This window comes from Terrapene carolina, unplaced genomic scaffold (assembly GCF_002925995.2).
Source record: "Terrapene carolina triunguis isolate 2854851 unplaced genomic scaffold, T_m_triunguis-2.0 Scaffold558, whole genome shotgun sequence".
NCBI lineage: Eukaryota > Metazoa > Chordata > Testudines > Emydidae > Terrapene > Terrapene triunguis.
In genome coordinates this window covers 1,577,604-1,592,666 of record NW_020664909.1, presented here as the reverse complement: position 1 = coordinate 1,592,666, position 15,063 = coordinate 1,577,604, and the positions used below count along the sequence as shown (strand labels likewise).

The window sequence follows — 15,063 nt, the reverse complement described above, 5'->3', positions numbered from 1 at the left end:
CACTTGCTTAACTTTATGACATGAGTAATCCGCCTGACTATTCATAAAAGTTAAGTTTGCATATATCTGCTGTGCTGGATCACAGCCCAAATATCTTAGTGAAAATATGGAGGAAATTTCTGGTGGTTTTTTCCTGCTTTGTAAACAGATTAAAAATAAATTAGCGTTGCCATTCCTGTCATCTATATTTAAAAAATTAAATATTTTTGAAGCACACAGAGATGAATTTGATGATTCATGTGAACATTGAAAGAGCACATGCACAGACATTAGTAACATGCACAGAACATGCAAGAATAAAAGATGGTTACTTTCTCCTTCTGTGGTCAAATGCCCCACTCTATTAAAATGAAAAGTGTATGTTCACTGCAAGGTCTGTCCAAAGAAAGGGCAGCTTGCCTTCTAAACAATGTACACAGATGCAGTACAACAACTTTAAGAGCGTGGGGAATGAGACAGTAAAAAAAAGGAATGTGAAATATTATGCACTCAAAACCATGCAGTCATAAATGGGTGTACAACATGAGGACGTTATACTTTTGCGATTCATGGACCTTACAGCTCTACTCAGCACATGGCTGCCTGTGGACTGAGAAGATTATCTAAGCCTACAGATGCATATATTCAACCAGCATCAGAGTTGGGATATCTATCACAGTCTGTTCTCTATCAGTGACAAGGAAAACTGAGAGGAGATCTACCAGATTGGATTACACTTAATGATAGGCTGATTGTACATAAATGTAGCATTTATACTGAAGTATACCTTTCTTGTATCAATAATTATTACAAAATACATCTGCTTTCTTTAAGATCACATATAGGCACTGGAACAAGACAGGCTTTCACATCTCTTCGCAAGAAATGACCACTTAGGGAAAAATTCCCTGAAAGCATATGGAGTTTGAAATGCAAATTTGTGTCATAATGTGAGATGCAGTACAGACATAATATTAAGTCCTAGCTACTTAACTGGAGATGAGAAACCTTTTAAGTCCTGTTTCTCCATACATGAGGTAGTGATGGATCATATAAATAATGAGTATAAAATAACATGTACAAAGATCCCCAACTGCACAGGCAAAATACACAAAGTGGATTTAGAAGATTTACTGATATTTCAGTCTTCTAAAAGCTCCTTCAAGATGTCAAGGCTACCATAAAAAAGATGGAGAAAAATTGTCCTCTCTTGCCATGGAGGGTTCAAACTACCGTATAGCAGATTTAGATTAAATCTCAGGAAAAAATTTCCTAACCATAAGAACAGCAGGACAATGGAACAAACTGCCTAGGGAAGTCATGGAATCTCCTTCACTGGAGGTTTTCAAAAAGATGCTGGATAACCAGCTGTCTCAGATGGTTTAGACACAGCAAACCCTGCATTTTGGCAAGGGGTTAGAGTTGATGACCCTTGTGGTCCCTTCTAACTCTACGGTTCTATGATTCTGTCTCTTCTATTTTGTATGCAAGATGAAGTGGGCACAAGAGTGGTGAGGAATGGGATCAGAGTTAATGCTGTTTAACTATGCATTGCCTTTTATTTTTATTTTTTTTTAAATCAATGAATCAATTTTGAATTTCCAGATTAATTTACCAGGTATCTTGCCACCCAAACAAACTAAACTTTGTGATAAAAGGTCTTTAAAGATAGAAAACTGCAACACAGACAAAGGAATTCCCTTAAGGAGAGCATATGAACATACTAAACTCCAACTTGGCTGGTTTTGGTAGCTCTAAAAAAAAAGGTGAATTTATCATCTTGAGTAATCAAATGAGGTAACTCTGGTCTGCAACACTGATATGGGTTCCAAGGTATGAAACAATAAGAATGTGACAATAAAAAGGCATCATAATACAAATGGGATAGTTATGTTCTTCAAACGTTTTCTATTTCTATAGTGCCATAATATGCAGGAATTTGGCAAGGTCCTCATCTCAAACATCTTTCTAATCTTAATACAACAATTAGGGAAAAGTGACAACGGGCCATATGGTATGAAGGAAAAGAGAAAAGGGAAAGGGAAACAGTTGGGAGAACAGCTAGAAAGGACAATGATTCAGTGTGGTGATTTTCCTGGGTTTTTTTGGTTCTGTTTACATACTTTTAATATAATGAGGCATGAGTGACAGCAGCTAGAGTTCAGGTTAAAGGGAGATGGCAAGGTGACACTCGTCAGTTTTGAACTAGAAGGATATCACTTTATGTACAGGAAAACGGAAGAGATGATGAGATGACAGATGGGAATGCACAAGGCCAGTAAAGGGCTTTCAACGCGCACACAAGAAAGCATCAGAACAACATGAGGCATGAGTTTTGGAATCCATCATTTTTCAAATTAAGAATGATTATAAGCAGAAGCATGACCCTTCAGTTTTTGTAGTTACAGTGTCGAGAAAAAACCTTATCACAGGAAGGTCACTTGATATAAAATCTAACTACATAATCAGAAAAGGGGACTAGGAAAAGAATGCAGACTAACAGATACCACTTTAGATCCTGTTACACAAACAAAAAAAGGAAGATTAAGATATGGATACCGCTAAAAGTCTGAAGTCAGCGGTCAAAAATTAGTTTGTAAGTACTTTGTAAAATTGGAATTCCTCCTTTGGGTGATCCTCTTCAAAGAATGCAAATTGCCACATTAAAGAGAATTAACTGAGAATTGACATGGATATAAGAAAGCCAGAAAAGCCTTGTGGAGCCAAAAGGACAATCAGCAGAAACAGGACAAGGCTGAAAAACCAATATAAGGTGGGAATCAGTTACACAAAACTTGTTGGAAAGACCCTATGCAAAACCACCCCCTAGAGTAGAGCCTAACTTGTCCACCTGTAATTCTAGAATTTCTTGGGTATGCTAAGTGTAGGGACCATGGAAATATCATTGCTCTGATTACAGTCAGAAGCCAATTGAACTTCATCTATAACCCCAGATTAAAACTGCATCAGTTATTAACCTACCCTATTCCTATCTTTCCAAATACAATTTTAAAAGCCATCTCTGATCTGCTTACCTGTTATTCTCTTTTCTTTATTCAGGTCTATTTGTAACCACTGATATCCATCAGTGGTAAAAGCAGCCCAAGGAGGTCCAGGCCTTTTCAATCTGGCTCTTTCAGGAGTCCAGATGTTTGCCTGGCCTGTTTGGTCAGGCCACTCTAGACTTGATGATGCAGTAATCTGAGAATCAGGGATTACTCCAGATTCCATTCCCAGTGTCCCATAGCAACCTGAACAACATAAGAGACGAGGACTCAGATGCAAAATCAAAAGTTACACAATCAAATTTTCTTGCTCTGAATTCTCCCTTATTAAATTAAAGTTATATTGTGTAATATAATGTTTTTTGCAAATTTGATATTTAATTTTATACCATGGCAAACTATCTACCTCAGTGTCTAAAAATTCACAAAGTTAATTCAAACTGGAAAACTATAAACAAAGGGTAATGATGAAAAGCAACATATTCAGTTACAGAGGAGTTGTCCAGTGCAGAGGTTCTCAAACTGTGGTCCGCAGATAGTTCCCTCTAAGGTGTGCACCTGGGCAGCTGCACACGAGAGAATGAAGGGCCACCCACCTAATTAGTGGAGCCGTGCAGGGGTGGCTCCACTAATTAGGTGCCTGGACCCTGGAGAAGATGCACATATAAGGTGAGGTGGTGGCTTTGGGCAGAACAGGAGGTAGATGGGAAGGGGAAGTGGGGTGAGAAGAGGGGATGGGGGGAATTTGGGATGTGCAGGGCTGCGGCGGCCAGAGAAAGAGGCGACTTTCCCCAGCTCCAGGGCTGTGGCTGCTGGAGAGACGGCCCTCCTTCCCAGCCCCAGCTCTGTGGCTGGGGAGAGACCCACTTCCTTCCCAGCCCCAGCTCAGGGGCTGCCGCGGTGGGGGAGAGAGGGAGAGCCCCCCCTCCTTCCTGGACCCAGCTTGGGGGCTGCCATGGCAGGGGAGAGAGGGCACATCCATCACATTAGAAAGATAAGACTACTGATATTAAAATATGAGTTTTGTGCTTTTATTTGTAGAACAAAAAAAAAAAAGTTTTTTTTTAATATAAGGCTTTTATCCAAAGCATGTTACAGTACAAACAACATTTGGAAAGATCATTACATGGTCCGCCAAGACCCTCAACAATTTTCAAGTGGTTCACGAAAAAAAAAGTTTGAGAACCACTGGTCTACTTGGCTGCTGAGCAACATTAGTCTGACAATCACTTAATTAATGGAGTTAGATCAGGGGGTAAATAGTACATCAATGAAATTTACAGAGGAAACTAAAGTTGGAGGTGTTACAAATATCAATAAGGACAAAGAAATAATAAAAAAGTGACCTACAGAAAAGTTATATTCAGTTTGGAAAACATCAGCTAATGTATCTTGGAGAAAATAATCTGGAAGAGATATTGGAAGGAAGGGTAAAACATGGAAAGCAGTAATGCTCTGAAAGGTACAAGACTGATTATATTGGACAGCAATAGAATGAGAGTTTTCAATGCAATGCACCAACAAAAAGGATCAATGAAATTTGTGGCTTTATGTGCAGAGGCATTCATATTGGCATAGCAACGATGTGACAGTTTCTTGTTAAGGCTCTGGCAAGAAAGAATCTGGATTGGCATGTTACATTCAGTTCTGGGCATCAAAATACCAGAAACATAAGAACATAGAAGAATACAAATTAAGGGGCTTAAGAATTATATTTTTTAAAACTCAGTTAACACTCAGCAAGAGGCAACAAATTAGCTTTAAAGGATGAAGCAAAACAGAACAGAGAAATAGAATGTAAAAAACTGCTACAAATATAGAATAACTGAGCAAATACTGACCTTTCCACTTTTCAGAATACACTTACAATAATTTTATTCTTATATTTTAAATTATAGTAAGAAAGCAACAAAAAGGTAAAAGATTGTCTCTTTCTGTAGCAGGACAAAAAACCCTTCTTGAATATTGGCATATGGGGAAAGATTTAAAGAGCCAAATAATTATAACTTGGCTAAACAATAACTTCGGAGGCTAGAGGGAACACATTTTACATGTCTCAAACCTAGTAATGGAGAGGTTTGATTTAGGAATGAGTAAGTAGAAATATGACTCAGAGCAACTGAATTAAATTAAAGGGTCTTATTAAATTAGACAAAGTATCGATACCAACCATACTCAGCATTTATTTGTATACTCCAAGTCCTCAAACTCTGACCAATCCTCACAATAATCCAGTGAAAACACATAAAGATCTAAAAGGTACTATTTTATTAACACAATAAAAATAAATGTCAGTTGCAAGCACAACAGGCCTATTTCTTTTTAAACGTGTCCCACTCTAAGTTTATATAAAAAATCAATATGCAGTTCATAGAGTGATATGCTTACCACTAGTCTTAAACGTGAAGAGACTTACAGATAATAGTCCTCTGCAAAAAAAACAAAAAGAAATCTATTTTTGTGGCTGTCACTGGAACATTTAAGGCAAATTGTTCTCAATTTTATTTTTCCCCTACTACTGCATCCCACTAGGAACCTATTCATGTCCAAATATTTTTTCTTATTGAAGTAGCACCTGTTACCACCACTATGGATAATGGTTTCAGCACTGCCAGTATGAACATCTTTGCTTCAGGCTGAAACCTGGCCTAGAAGGTACCACCTAGTTTAAAAGATTTCAAATGTAAAATAAAAGTATAAAAGTGCAGCTAATGATATATCTAGAAGAAGAGCAAATTAAAAATATTTGACTATCTAAATGATGACACGGAACAAGAAAACAATGGTCAGCTCCCTCCACCCAAACCCTCTCTCATTTACTGGGGTTTTGAAAGACCAGAAGGCTCTAAATCAAGAGGACCACCACGTTACTCTCAATTTGCATTGTACAATATTCTTCTTCTAAGTACCAAATGTCCAGGCACGACTACACTTGAAACATCAACAGATCAAACTGAACTAAGCTCTGTTCTACGAGTTCTGATATTTCAAAGAGCACTGATGCTTCAAATTTAGACAAATACCAGCAGTCCAGTTCAGTTTTTGATCTTCTGACAATAGATAATCCTTTAATACTCAAAGTCCTGCAGACTCCGTAACACAGTATGTTGGTGCTTCAGAAGAAAACATGACTATGAATCCATTAAAAAAAAAAATCTATTTCACTGCTCATTCAGGTCCTGTCTAAACTAACTTTTTCTAAAAGTTTCCCACTGTGACCAACACTGGTTCAGCTCCACTGGTATTTGCGACGTTGGGAGCCCTAGGGCTGGTCTACACTCTGGGGGGGGGGGGGGGATCTAAGATACGCAACTTTATCTACGAGAATAGCGTAGCTGAAGTTGACGCATCTTAGATTGACTTACCTCCCGTCCTCACGGCACGGGATCGACGGCCGCGGCTCCCCGTAGACTCCGCTTCCGCCTCTCGCCCTGGAGGAGTTCTGGAGTCAACGGGGAGCACATTCAGGGATCGATTTATCGTGTCTAGACGAGACACAATAAATCGATCCCCGATAGATAGATCACTACCCGCCGATCCGGCGGGTAGTGTGGACGTACCCCTAGAGTAGAACAGACACTGGCATTTACACCATACCAATTAAACTTGCTCTGAAGACGTTTACATGATACAGTATTCAAAATGCCAGAAGCAGCCAGCAGTCTTTCTACATTAGGGCTCCCAACACTGCTGTCATCAACGGGGCTGAACAGCGGGTTAGCAATGGCAGAAAATTTTCAGAAAATTTCCCAAATGTAGATGGGGGTCTCAAAACAGACAGAATGATCTACTAGTCCAAACACACACCACAATGGATTTCAGGTTGGTCTGAGCAGTCAGCCTTGAAAAACAGGTTTCAAGTAAACAAAGAGCAGCCACCTGCTCTTTCCTCAGTGTATCAATCAGCCATAGGACATGCTATAGTATCAGCTGTTGAGATTCAAACTGAAGTTTTACACTAAAATAGGTATAAAAAAATTAAAAAACCTTCCCTGGCTATTTATTTTTTTTAAATGGAAGAGGAAAAAAAATTACCCCACTGTAAGAAAACTGAACTAAGAATTACAAAAATATTGTTTTATTATATACATGAATGACAACAAACTACGAAGTAGCAGTCAAGACTAGCATATATTCAATCAAATTATTATTTGAAAGAAAAACTATTAGGCGTTTATGGTCGTTCCATATATTTTTGAAGGTAGAGTCCCTAGTTTTGCAATGAAGTCTTAATTTTCACTTATGGCCTAGATGTTACAATAATTTGGACAGGAAATCATATACCACAAAAATGAGTACAGCATAAGAACCTACTTAGAACAGAATCCACCATTCCTATGGATGGGTAACTCCACTAGTTTAAAGTTTTCCCTTGATACAACTGATAATCACAGATTGATTTACATCTCCTATTACCAAGAGGTAAGCATTAAATATATGAAAACAACAGAGCAAATATACTTACTCTTTTGAGGTGACATTGTTAGCCAAAGAGCTTTCATAATATGGAATGCCTTTGCTGATTACAACATTGATTTGGCCACCCAGAATATTGGACACCACTCCTGCATGCACACCAGCCATGCAAAGTGACGAGGACTTTGAAGAAAATAGAAAATAATGTTCACATTCTTTTTTTCCAAACTGTTTCAGAATTTTTATGTCATAAAGAAACTGCTATTATTTAATTGTCTCCCTACTACCCACAGGCACCATTCATTTTTGAATGTATAAGACATGAAATGTACAGCTTTGCATTTTTCTGTTTTCTAAAAGAGAAGTGTAATGGAAGTGTATGTAATACAAAATTATGCTCGAATAAGATCTTCAGCTGAAACTTACATACTGAGGTGATGCAAGTGATTTTCAGTTTAAGATTATTTTCCTGAGAATCTTTTAGGTTAGACTAGGTAAGGAGAATATACATATTTACATATTCTAAAAGCCAGGGATGAAAAAACTGGTTACTGTAACCTGTTTCTCTTAACAGAAAGTGCAGGAAGGGTATAGTTGCTCACTATACAATTCTGAGGGCTACATACTTATTTGTTGACAGAGCACCACTCATCACATTATCTCATCTCTGACAACAGACAGCACAGAATTCACTTTTTAGCACTTAAACACACACAACTTAGATGCTTTTATACACATTACAAGAGGAAACACTAGATAATCAGCTATTTTTGTTGCCAGAGTACAATGTAGTGCAACATGATCAATCTCCATTCTGTGAGGAAGAGCTAAAATATGACTGCTGTTTATTGAGATCCATTACAGTGTCATGAAATCAGAGGACGCCATTAAGAAGTCAGATTCCTCTCTAGGAACCTGAATATTACAGGCTTGAGACAGCCAGCCAACAGAAATAAAATGGGAAGTAATGAAGATTATTCTAGTGATCCACATTTCTCAGCAGATATCAAAATGTAAGAGCATGAAGTGCTTAACCACTTCTTGGAGACAGCAACATCCGGAGCTCCAGCCATTAAGCAGCTGAGCAAAATCAGTAGCATGTCACATTAGGAAGTATCTACTCCCAGAGCCAAGGAAATAGAGCTGACAGAAAACAAACATATGTAGCAGATTTTTATCAGAAAGTGCAGAATTTAATCAAACAAAGTGAATATACTGTACTGTCTAAATTTACTTACATCGCTGTATCCATGAGGAATAGTGCCAGAAATATCAGCAAAAGGAATCACACATCCAGCTGGACAATACTTACTGGAAGAAAAGGAGATATGAAGTCAATATATGCATGCCATTGCACTTCACTTTAAAAAGAGCAAGCAGCACATTGTAATTTAAAATTTTGCATCTCAAACCATGAACAGACAATTTACCGTTTGGTAGGACTGTAATGTGGTCTAAAGCTACCACCTATCAATATGTCATAATTTGAGACAGCCGTCAAGTCAGAAACAGAGACACAAGGTGAATGAGTTAATATTGTTTATTGGACCAACTTCTGTTGGTGAGAGAGAGACAAGGATTTGAGCTTACACAAAGCTCTTCTTCAGCTCTGGGAAATGTACTCAGAGCATCACAGCTAAATACAAGGTGGAACAGATTGTTTAGTACAAGTAGAGAACATCTTTCAAGGGGCCTTTCAAGGTGAAGTGGCCCGCTAAAAATGGCCCCTTGAAAACTGTTAACTACTTAGGCTAAGCAATTTGTTCTACCTTGTATTTAAGCTGTGACACTCAGTATGTTTCCCAGACCTGAAGTGAAGCTCTGTATAAGCTCGAAAGCTTGTCTCTCTCACCAACTGAAGTTGGTCCAATAAAAGATATTACCTCACCCACCTTCTCTCTCGCTAATATCCTGGGACTAACATGGCTACGACAACACTGCATATAAATCAGAAATATATATTCAGGAAAAGATCTAGAACAGTAAAAACCAGGCATTTGACAGGAAAGTATGTGCTTTAACTACATTTTTAATAAGTATATATCCCTATGTCTGGTATCAACACTACATAACATCTGTAAATTCTGAAGTTTTCAAATCAGAATCCAGAATTCTAGCATTAGTGTTCATTTTATTTTATAAACTTTTAAACTGTATGTGTGTATATATATATATATATATATATATATATATACACACACACATACATACACACACATATATACACACACACACACTTAATATTTTATACTATTATATATACACGTTTATATATATATATATACACATACACACACACACACACGTTATACTTTAAAATGGTATCTCTGAAAAGTGTACATTACAGAATATCTTCATATAGTGCTTTAATTATAAGAAACTGGTTGACTTCAGCTAATGCTTTTAGAGCATAGAAAGCAGGAGGCACGATAGTTGTATTGCTGATGAAAGCACATGTTCACCTTCTAGTGCCAGTTTCTATCACAAAATAAGAAAAAGCAAATACTTGAGGAAGAAAGTTGGAATACACTATTCAGCAAAGTACTTAAGCATGTGATCAAGTCCCAGTAAAGTCAATGGGACTTGAGCAAGTGTTTAAGCGCTTTGCTGAATAGGGGCAAACTGTTGATTTGGATTGCAAAGGTCAAATCTTGAAAGAGTGGTGGTGCCATGAGTTTATAGGCCCTCCAAAATGTAACCCAAATTCATTTATTGGCTTTACAATACTTTGTAGCTTTAAATGATGCACTTATTTGGGAAAAACAAGTCTCCTGATGTCCAGCCTTGTCTACCATTTACCTGAAAGAACACAACTGCCTATTACGTCCCAGTAGAACCTCATTAATTCACACTAATTGTGAGACCAATGGCAAATTAATTTTATAAATTAGTAAGTGAATAAATAATAGAAAAGCAAGGGCTAATGCATCACAAAATATGCTTTTATCATCTGAAAAATGTATGTTAGATTTAAGTTGTGACAGATATAGCAACCACACACAGTATCTTTAGGGACTGTATTCTACTCCAGGGGGGAGAGTTACCACAGTTCCTCCAGGGACTAAAAAAACAGTGTGTGGGGGAAAGTGATTATAGTGGTCATTGGGACTGTAAACAGTGACATGAGTATTAAAGGTAATGCTTCTCTTTATCTAGTGCACATTTTGTAATTTATTTTGTAAAAGCAATGAATTCTTAGTAACATGAGCCCTCATTAGCTGGAAAGTGAGGACACTGCTGGTTTTTCTGTGTGTTCATTTAGTGCAAATTAGAGAGGTTCTACTGCATACTAAAATGATTATCTTCATTTTTGGAAACTATAAGGTCAGAACTAACAATTTTGTCATTTAATCATTTAAATTTCACCATCCAAAGGACTCTGTTTGAAACAAAGTGGCAAAGTGGAAGACGATGTGTGTAACAGCATGAATAAAACCACAGTAAAATAACCGTAGTGCTGGGGGGAAAAAACAAGCAGAGCAGTCTTACTTGAATTCTGGTTCAGAAAAGTGACTTGCATTGTCTAAACAGGTTATTAGGTCTGGAAAGAAAAAAAAGATTAAGTCAAGAAGAAGATAGAGACAACCAATTTTAGCCAATTTTTTTTTAAAGTACACGAAGCCCATCAGATTGAATCTCTCAGACTCACCAGTTGTGGGTGGTTCAATCAAAAAAGTCTTTGAATGAAAAACAATGTATTTGTTAAATAACATACTAATTTGTGAATCTTTTATGGTACAGTAGAACCTTGATAATTTGTACTAATGACTTGGAAATCCACTGAGAATTTAGCATGTAAACATTACAAAATTGATCTTGTTCATTTATTTTGCATAGTTTAATTTTAATTATTCCTGGTAATGCTTCACAGAATGCTTGTAAGTGCACTGTAGTATGTTTTAAAAAGTCAGAAATTCTTATACTCTGCTTACAAGAGGAAACTGAATAGAGAGGATGAAATTAGTACTGGGTTCTGGGTTTTAACATATGACAGTCTTGCACAAGTGGAGCAGGATAAAGTACAGAACACAGGAGGGCCTTTCCCACATTATCAGAGTGACAACTAAAATTTGACATGTTTATCCACTATGTCACTCTGAACTGTCAAGTTTAAATACACATAAATTTATGCAAGTCAAATTAGAAAACATAATAAAATTTCAGAAAGAAAAGAAGACCTCATCCACTTTTTTGTAGTATTAACTCTAACAACAAGGTTCTCAAACTGTGGCCTGCAGAACACTTGCTAGTGGTTCACAGAGAACTGGAGGATCATGTGTAGCTCTACATCCACTTCTATTGGTGTCTAGGCTGAACACCAGTAGAAGCAAATGTAAAGAAAGAGGAAGAACACATATAGCCGCCTCCATTGCAGGCCACGGCACCATAAGAGCATGAAAGAGGAACAAAGATGCTGTTTGCACAAAAACTGACAAGAAGCCACCAGCTGGGCCCTAGTCATAAGATTCCTTGGAGGGAGCAAGGAAACAGGATACGATGCAGGGGAAAGGAAACAAAGAGCAGATCAGACAGAAAGATTGGAACTGATAGATGTGTGTGAAAACAGAAAGGTAGAAAAATGCAACAGTTACCATAGGGATTATAGGAGACTGGGAATGGGATCAGAATTCCATGGTACTGCCACTCTATAAAGAGGTGATCTACACTAAAAAATTTTCAGGACCCTTCATCCAGCATCTTGGTTGTTATACTCCAAACGAATGTATTTAATCTTTTATCTAAAGCAGCTGTTTCATCTGTTTCATTGCTTAACCCACTCTGAACAGTAACTTAGTGTATCCAGGGGGTAGGACAGTTGAGAAGTGTTAAGACGACATCTAAAAGAGTGTGTGCATTTTTAGATATCCACTGCTCACGTTGAGAACACAGAAAAATAAGTTTGTACTCATTATACAGCTTTAATTTTAATCACTACAACACAGAATAACTAATTGAATCTGACAAATACCTGATTTGTCAGTGGTTGAATATGAGGCAAGAAATCCACGCCCAGAAAGGTGTGTCCCGCTCATGAACTGTACTGTGACTTCATTACTTTTTGACTCAATTAAACTGTCCATCTGAAAGCCCAGACCACAGTATTTACCTAGGAAGAAAAAAAAAACTCATTAAAAAAAATCTGTTTATGTTCAGTGTAAGCTCACATTAAGTTTTCTAAATACATTGAGGCTAAAGTGAACTGATTGTAAGTGAAAAACATGCTCAGTATTTGAGATGGACGGAGAGTACAGACATCATATGCATTTCATTTGTTGATTCGATCAGGGATGCCTATGAACATGAGCTTAAACAGCATAACAGTTAAATAGGACTATTAGAGAACCCTAGAAATGTAGGGGTGAAGGGACCTCAAGAGATCATCCAGCCCCCTGCACTGAGGCAGGACCAAGTAAACCTAGCTCATCTCTGACAGGTGTTTGTCCCACCTGTTCTTAAAAACCTTCAATGACGAGTATTCCACAACTTCCCTTGGTAATGTATTCCAGGACTTAACTATCCTTGTAGCTAGAAAGTTTTTTCTAATATCTAACCTACATCTCCCTTGCTACAGATTAAGTCCATTACTTTTTGTCTACCTTCAGTGGACATGGAGAACAACCGATCACCATCTTCTTTATAACAGCCCTTCAGACATTTGAAGAACTATCATATCCCCCTCAGTCTTCTCTTCTCATGACTAAACATATCCAGGTTTTTTAACCTTTCCTCAGGTCACGTTTTCTAAACCTTTTACCACTGTTAAATAGGAAACAACAACAACAACATGACAGATTGCATGAGAATTAAGTCCCAGTATCAGCAAGACTAAAACAACAGGTTCCTATACTATTAAGACCTGGAGAGCACACAACAGGTTTAAATATTGTCTGGTTTTAGCCCTGGGAAAGCATTTATTGGCAGCGAAGTCCGACGTTTACCATAGACACAGACTCCTGGTGAACACTGTATACCCTAGGCTTGGAAGGATTAGATTTTTATTAGTAAAATGTCAGTAAAAGTCAAATTACCAAACATACACAAAGCGATGAAAAAAATATTTCCATCAATAATCAAAATGTACAGATAGGCAAAGCAAGACAAATGCTGCATAAGCACTTATTAGAATTTGATTTAAGGATATTTACTTTGTATATTTTGACATGTGATGTTGACAATTTGTGTTTCAACAGTTATACAGCTTTTAACTTTTTGAATCTAAACATCTATGGTCATTAAATAATTATTGTCTGACACCCTCCTTCCTCTACAATTTCCCAGAAGTGAAAATTTAAATAGATAAAAATAAAAAATGCTTTAAAATAGATATTATCTAGCAAAATTATAAAAAATAAAATAAAATAAAAACCGAATTCTGCCAAGCCTATGTATACTGCAAGACCAGCCATGAAGCTAGAAAAAGGGCTTGAAAAATTTCCCCAGTACCTACTAGCTCAAGGGCTAAGCCTACTAGATAGGGTGAAAAATACATGTGCTTGCATGATTCCATCTGCAAACTTTATCAGAAATGATTTTATATATGTTTTTCCAAGTGATTTATACTAATATTAAACAGAACTGGACTGAGAACTAATCTCTTTAGGGCTCCACTAGAAACTCTTCCCCCACTCCTTGAGGATGAATCCATGAAATATTACATTTTGAGATGACAAGTTATCCAGTTTTTAATCCATTTAACGTTCACTAAAATCATCTCGAACGGTATCCGAAGCATTCAGATATTATCTTCCAACATTTTTTATTTAAAGGACATAAAGCAGACACCAAGGATACAACATGCCACTCACATTACATCATGCCAGTTGTGTTAAATGCATAGAGCCCTGAAGTTAGAAGAAGTCCAGAAGAAAGTTTCTTTTAAGCAAGTTTTTATATTTAATAGCAACAGTCACCTAATCCATATCTGGGTACCAATTAATAGTTGGAATGAGCTGATGTCCTACAGTGAGCATCTCAGGCCATCAGTTCTTCCTAATGGACCATTAATCCCCAGATAATGACCCCTCTGTATTTTGGCTTAATATACACTTTACATTACATCTCCAAAATCTACTCCTAAGGGAACTGTGTGCCTAAAAGTTCTGAGAAAAAAAAAATCTGCACATAATATTTTAAAATGCTGCAAAACTCTTCAAATGTTATTTATCAATAAATAAATGTGGAAGCTCCAGCCTGGCTGTGGGGAGCACAGGCCACTGGCTGCACGGAAGTGGGAGATCACCCTGCAGCCTTCCTCACACTCAAGGACAGGGACTCGATGGTGAGGTTGCACCTGATCCTGACACAGCTCAAGGGCTGGGCCTGTCCCAGAAACACCCCAGGGCCCTGCCCCTCTGCACCAGGTGCACAAGATATGGTTATACAGGCTCAGCCCAACAGGAGCCAAGTGTGGAGGGGCTTAGTGGGGGGCAGGGATCCAGGTGTGGGGTGAAAGATTTCCGTGTGGGACAATCTGGGTACAGGCAGCTCAGTGAGGGATCTGGATGCACAGGGACTCGTTGAGGGTTTCGGGTGCAGGGACAATGGGACTCTTCGGGGGGGTCCAGGTGAAAGTGGCTGGGGCTCGTCAGGGGTGGTCGGGGTTTGAGGGGCTTAGCAGGGTGGTCTGGATGCTGGGGAGTGGGGTTTGGTGGGGTGAGATCCG

At 38.0% G+C, this 15,063-nt stretch overlaps 1 protein-coding gene across 4 annotated transcripts in view; it reads right to left on the bottom strand.

Annotated features, from left to right (window-relative positions):
- DCBLD2 (discoidin, CUB and LCCL domain containing 2) overlaps positions 1-15,063 on the bottom strand; it is a 70,048-nt gene that overhangs the window by 33,032 nt on the left and 21,953 nt on the right. For all 4 annotated transcript variants that reach the window (XR_003370151.2, XM_024203587.2, XM_026658977.2 and 1 more), the window contains exons 3-8: positions 12,370-12,507; positions 10,890-10,941; positions 8,639-8,711; positions 7,450-7,583; positions 5,373-5,413; positions 3,015-3,230 (exon numbers count right to left, since the gene is read on the bottom strand). Coding sequence is in view for 3 of the 4 variants with exons in the window: in XM_024203587.2 (XP_024059355.1) it covers positions 3,015-3,230; positions 5,373-5,413; positions 7,450-7,583; positions 8,639-8,711; positions 10,890-10,941; positions 12,370-12,507 (654 nt within the window). In the remaining variant the exon portion in view is untranslated. The remainder of the gene's footprint in view (positions 1-3,014; positions 3,231-5,372; positions 5,414-7,449; positions 7,584-8,638; positions 8,712-10,889; positions 10,942-12,369; positions 12,508-15,063) is intronic.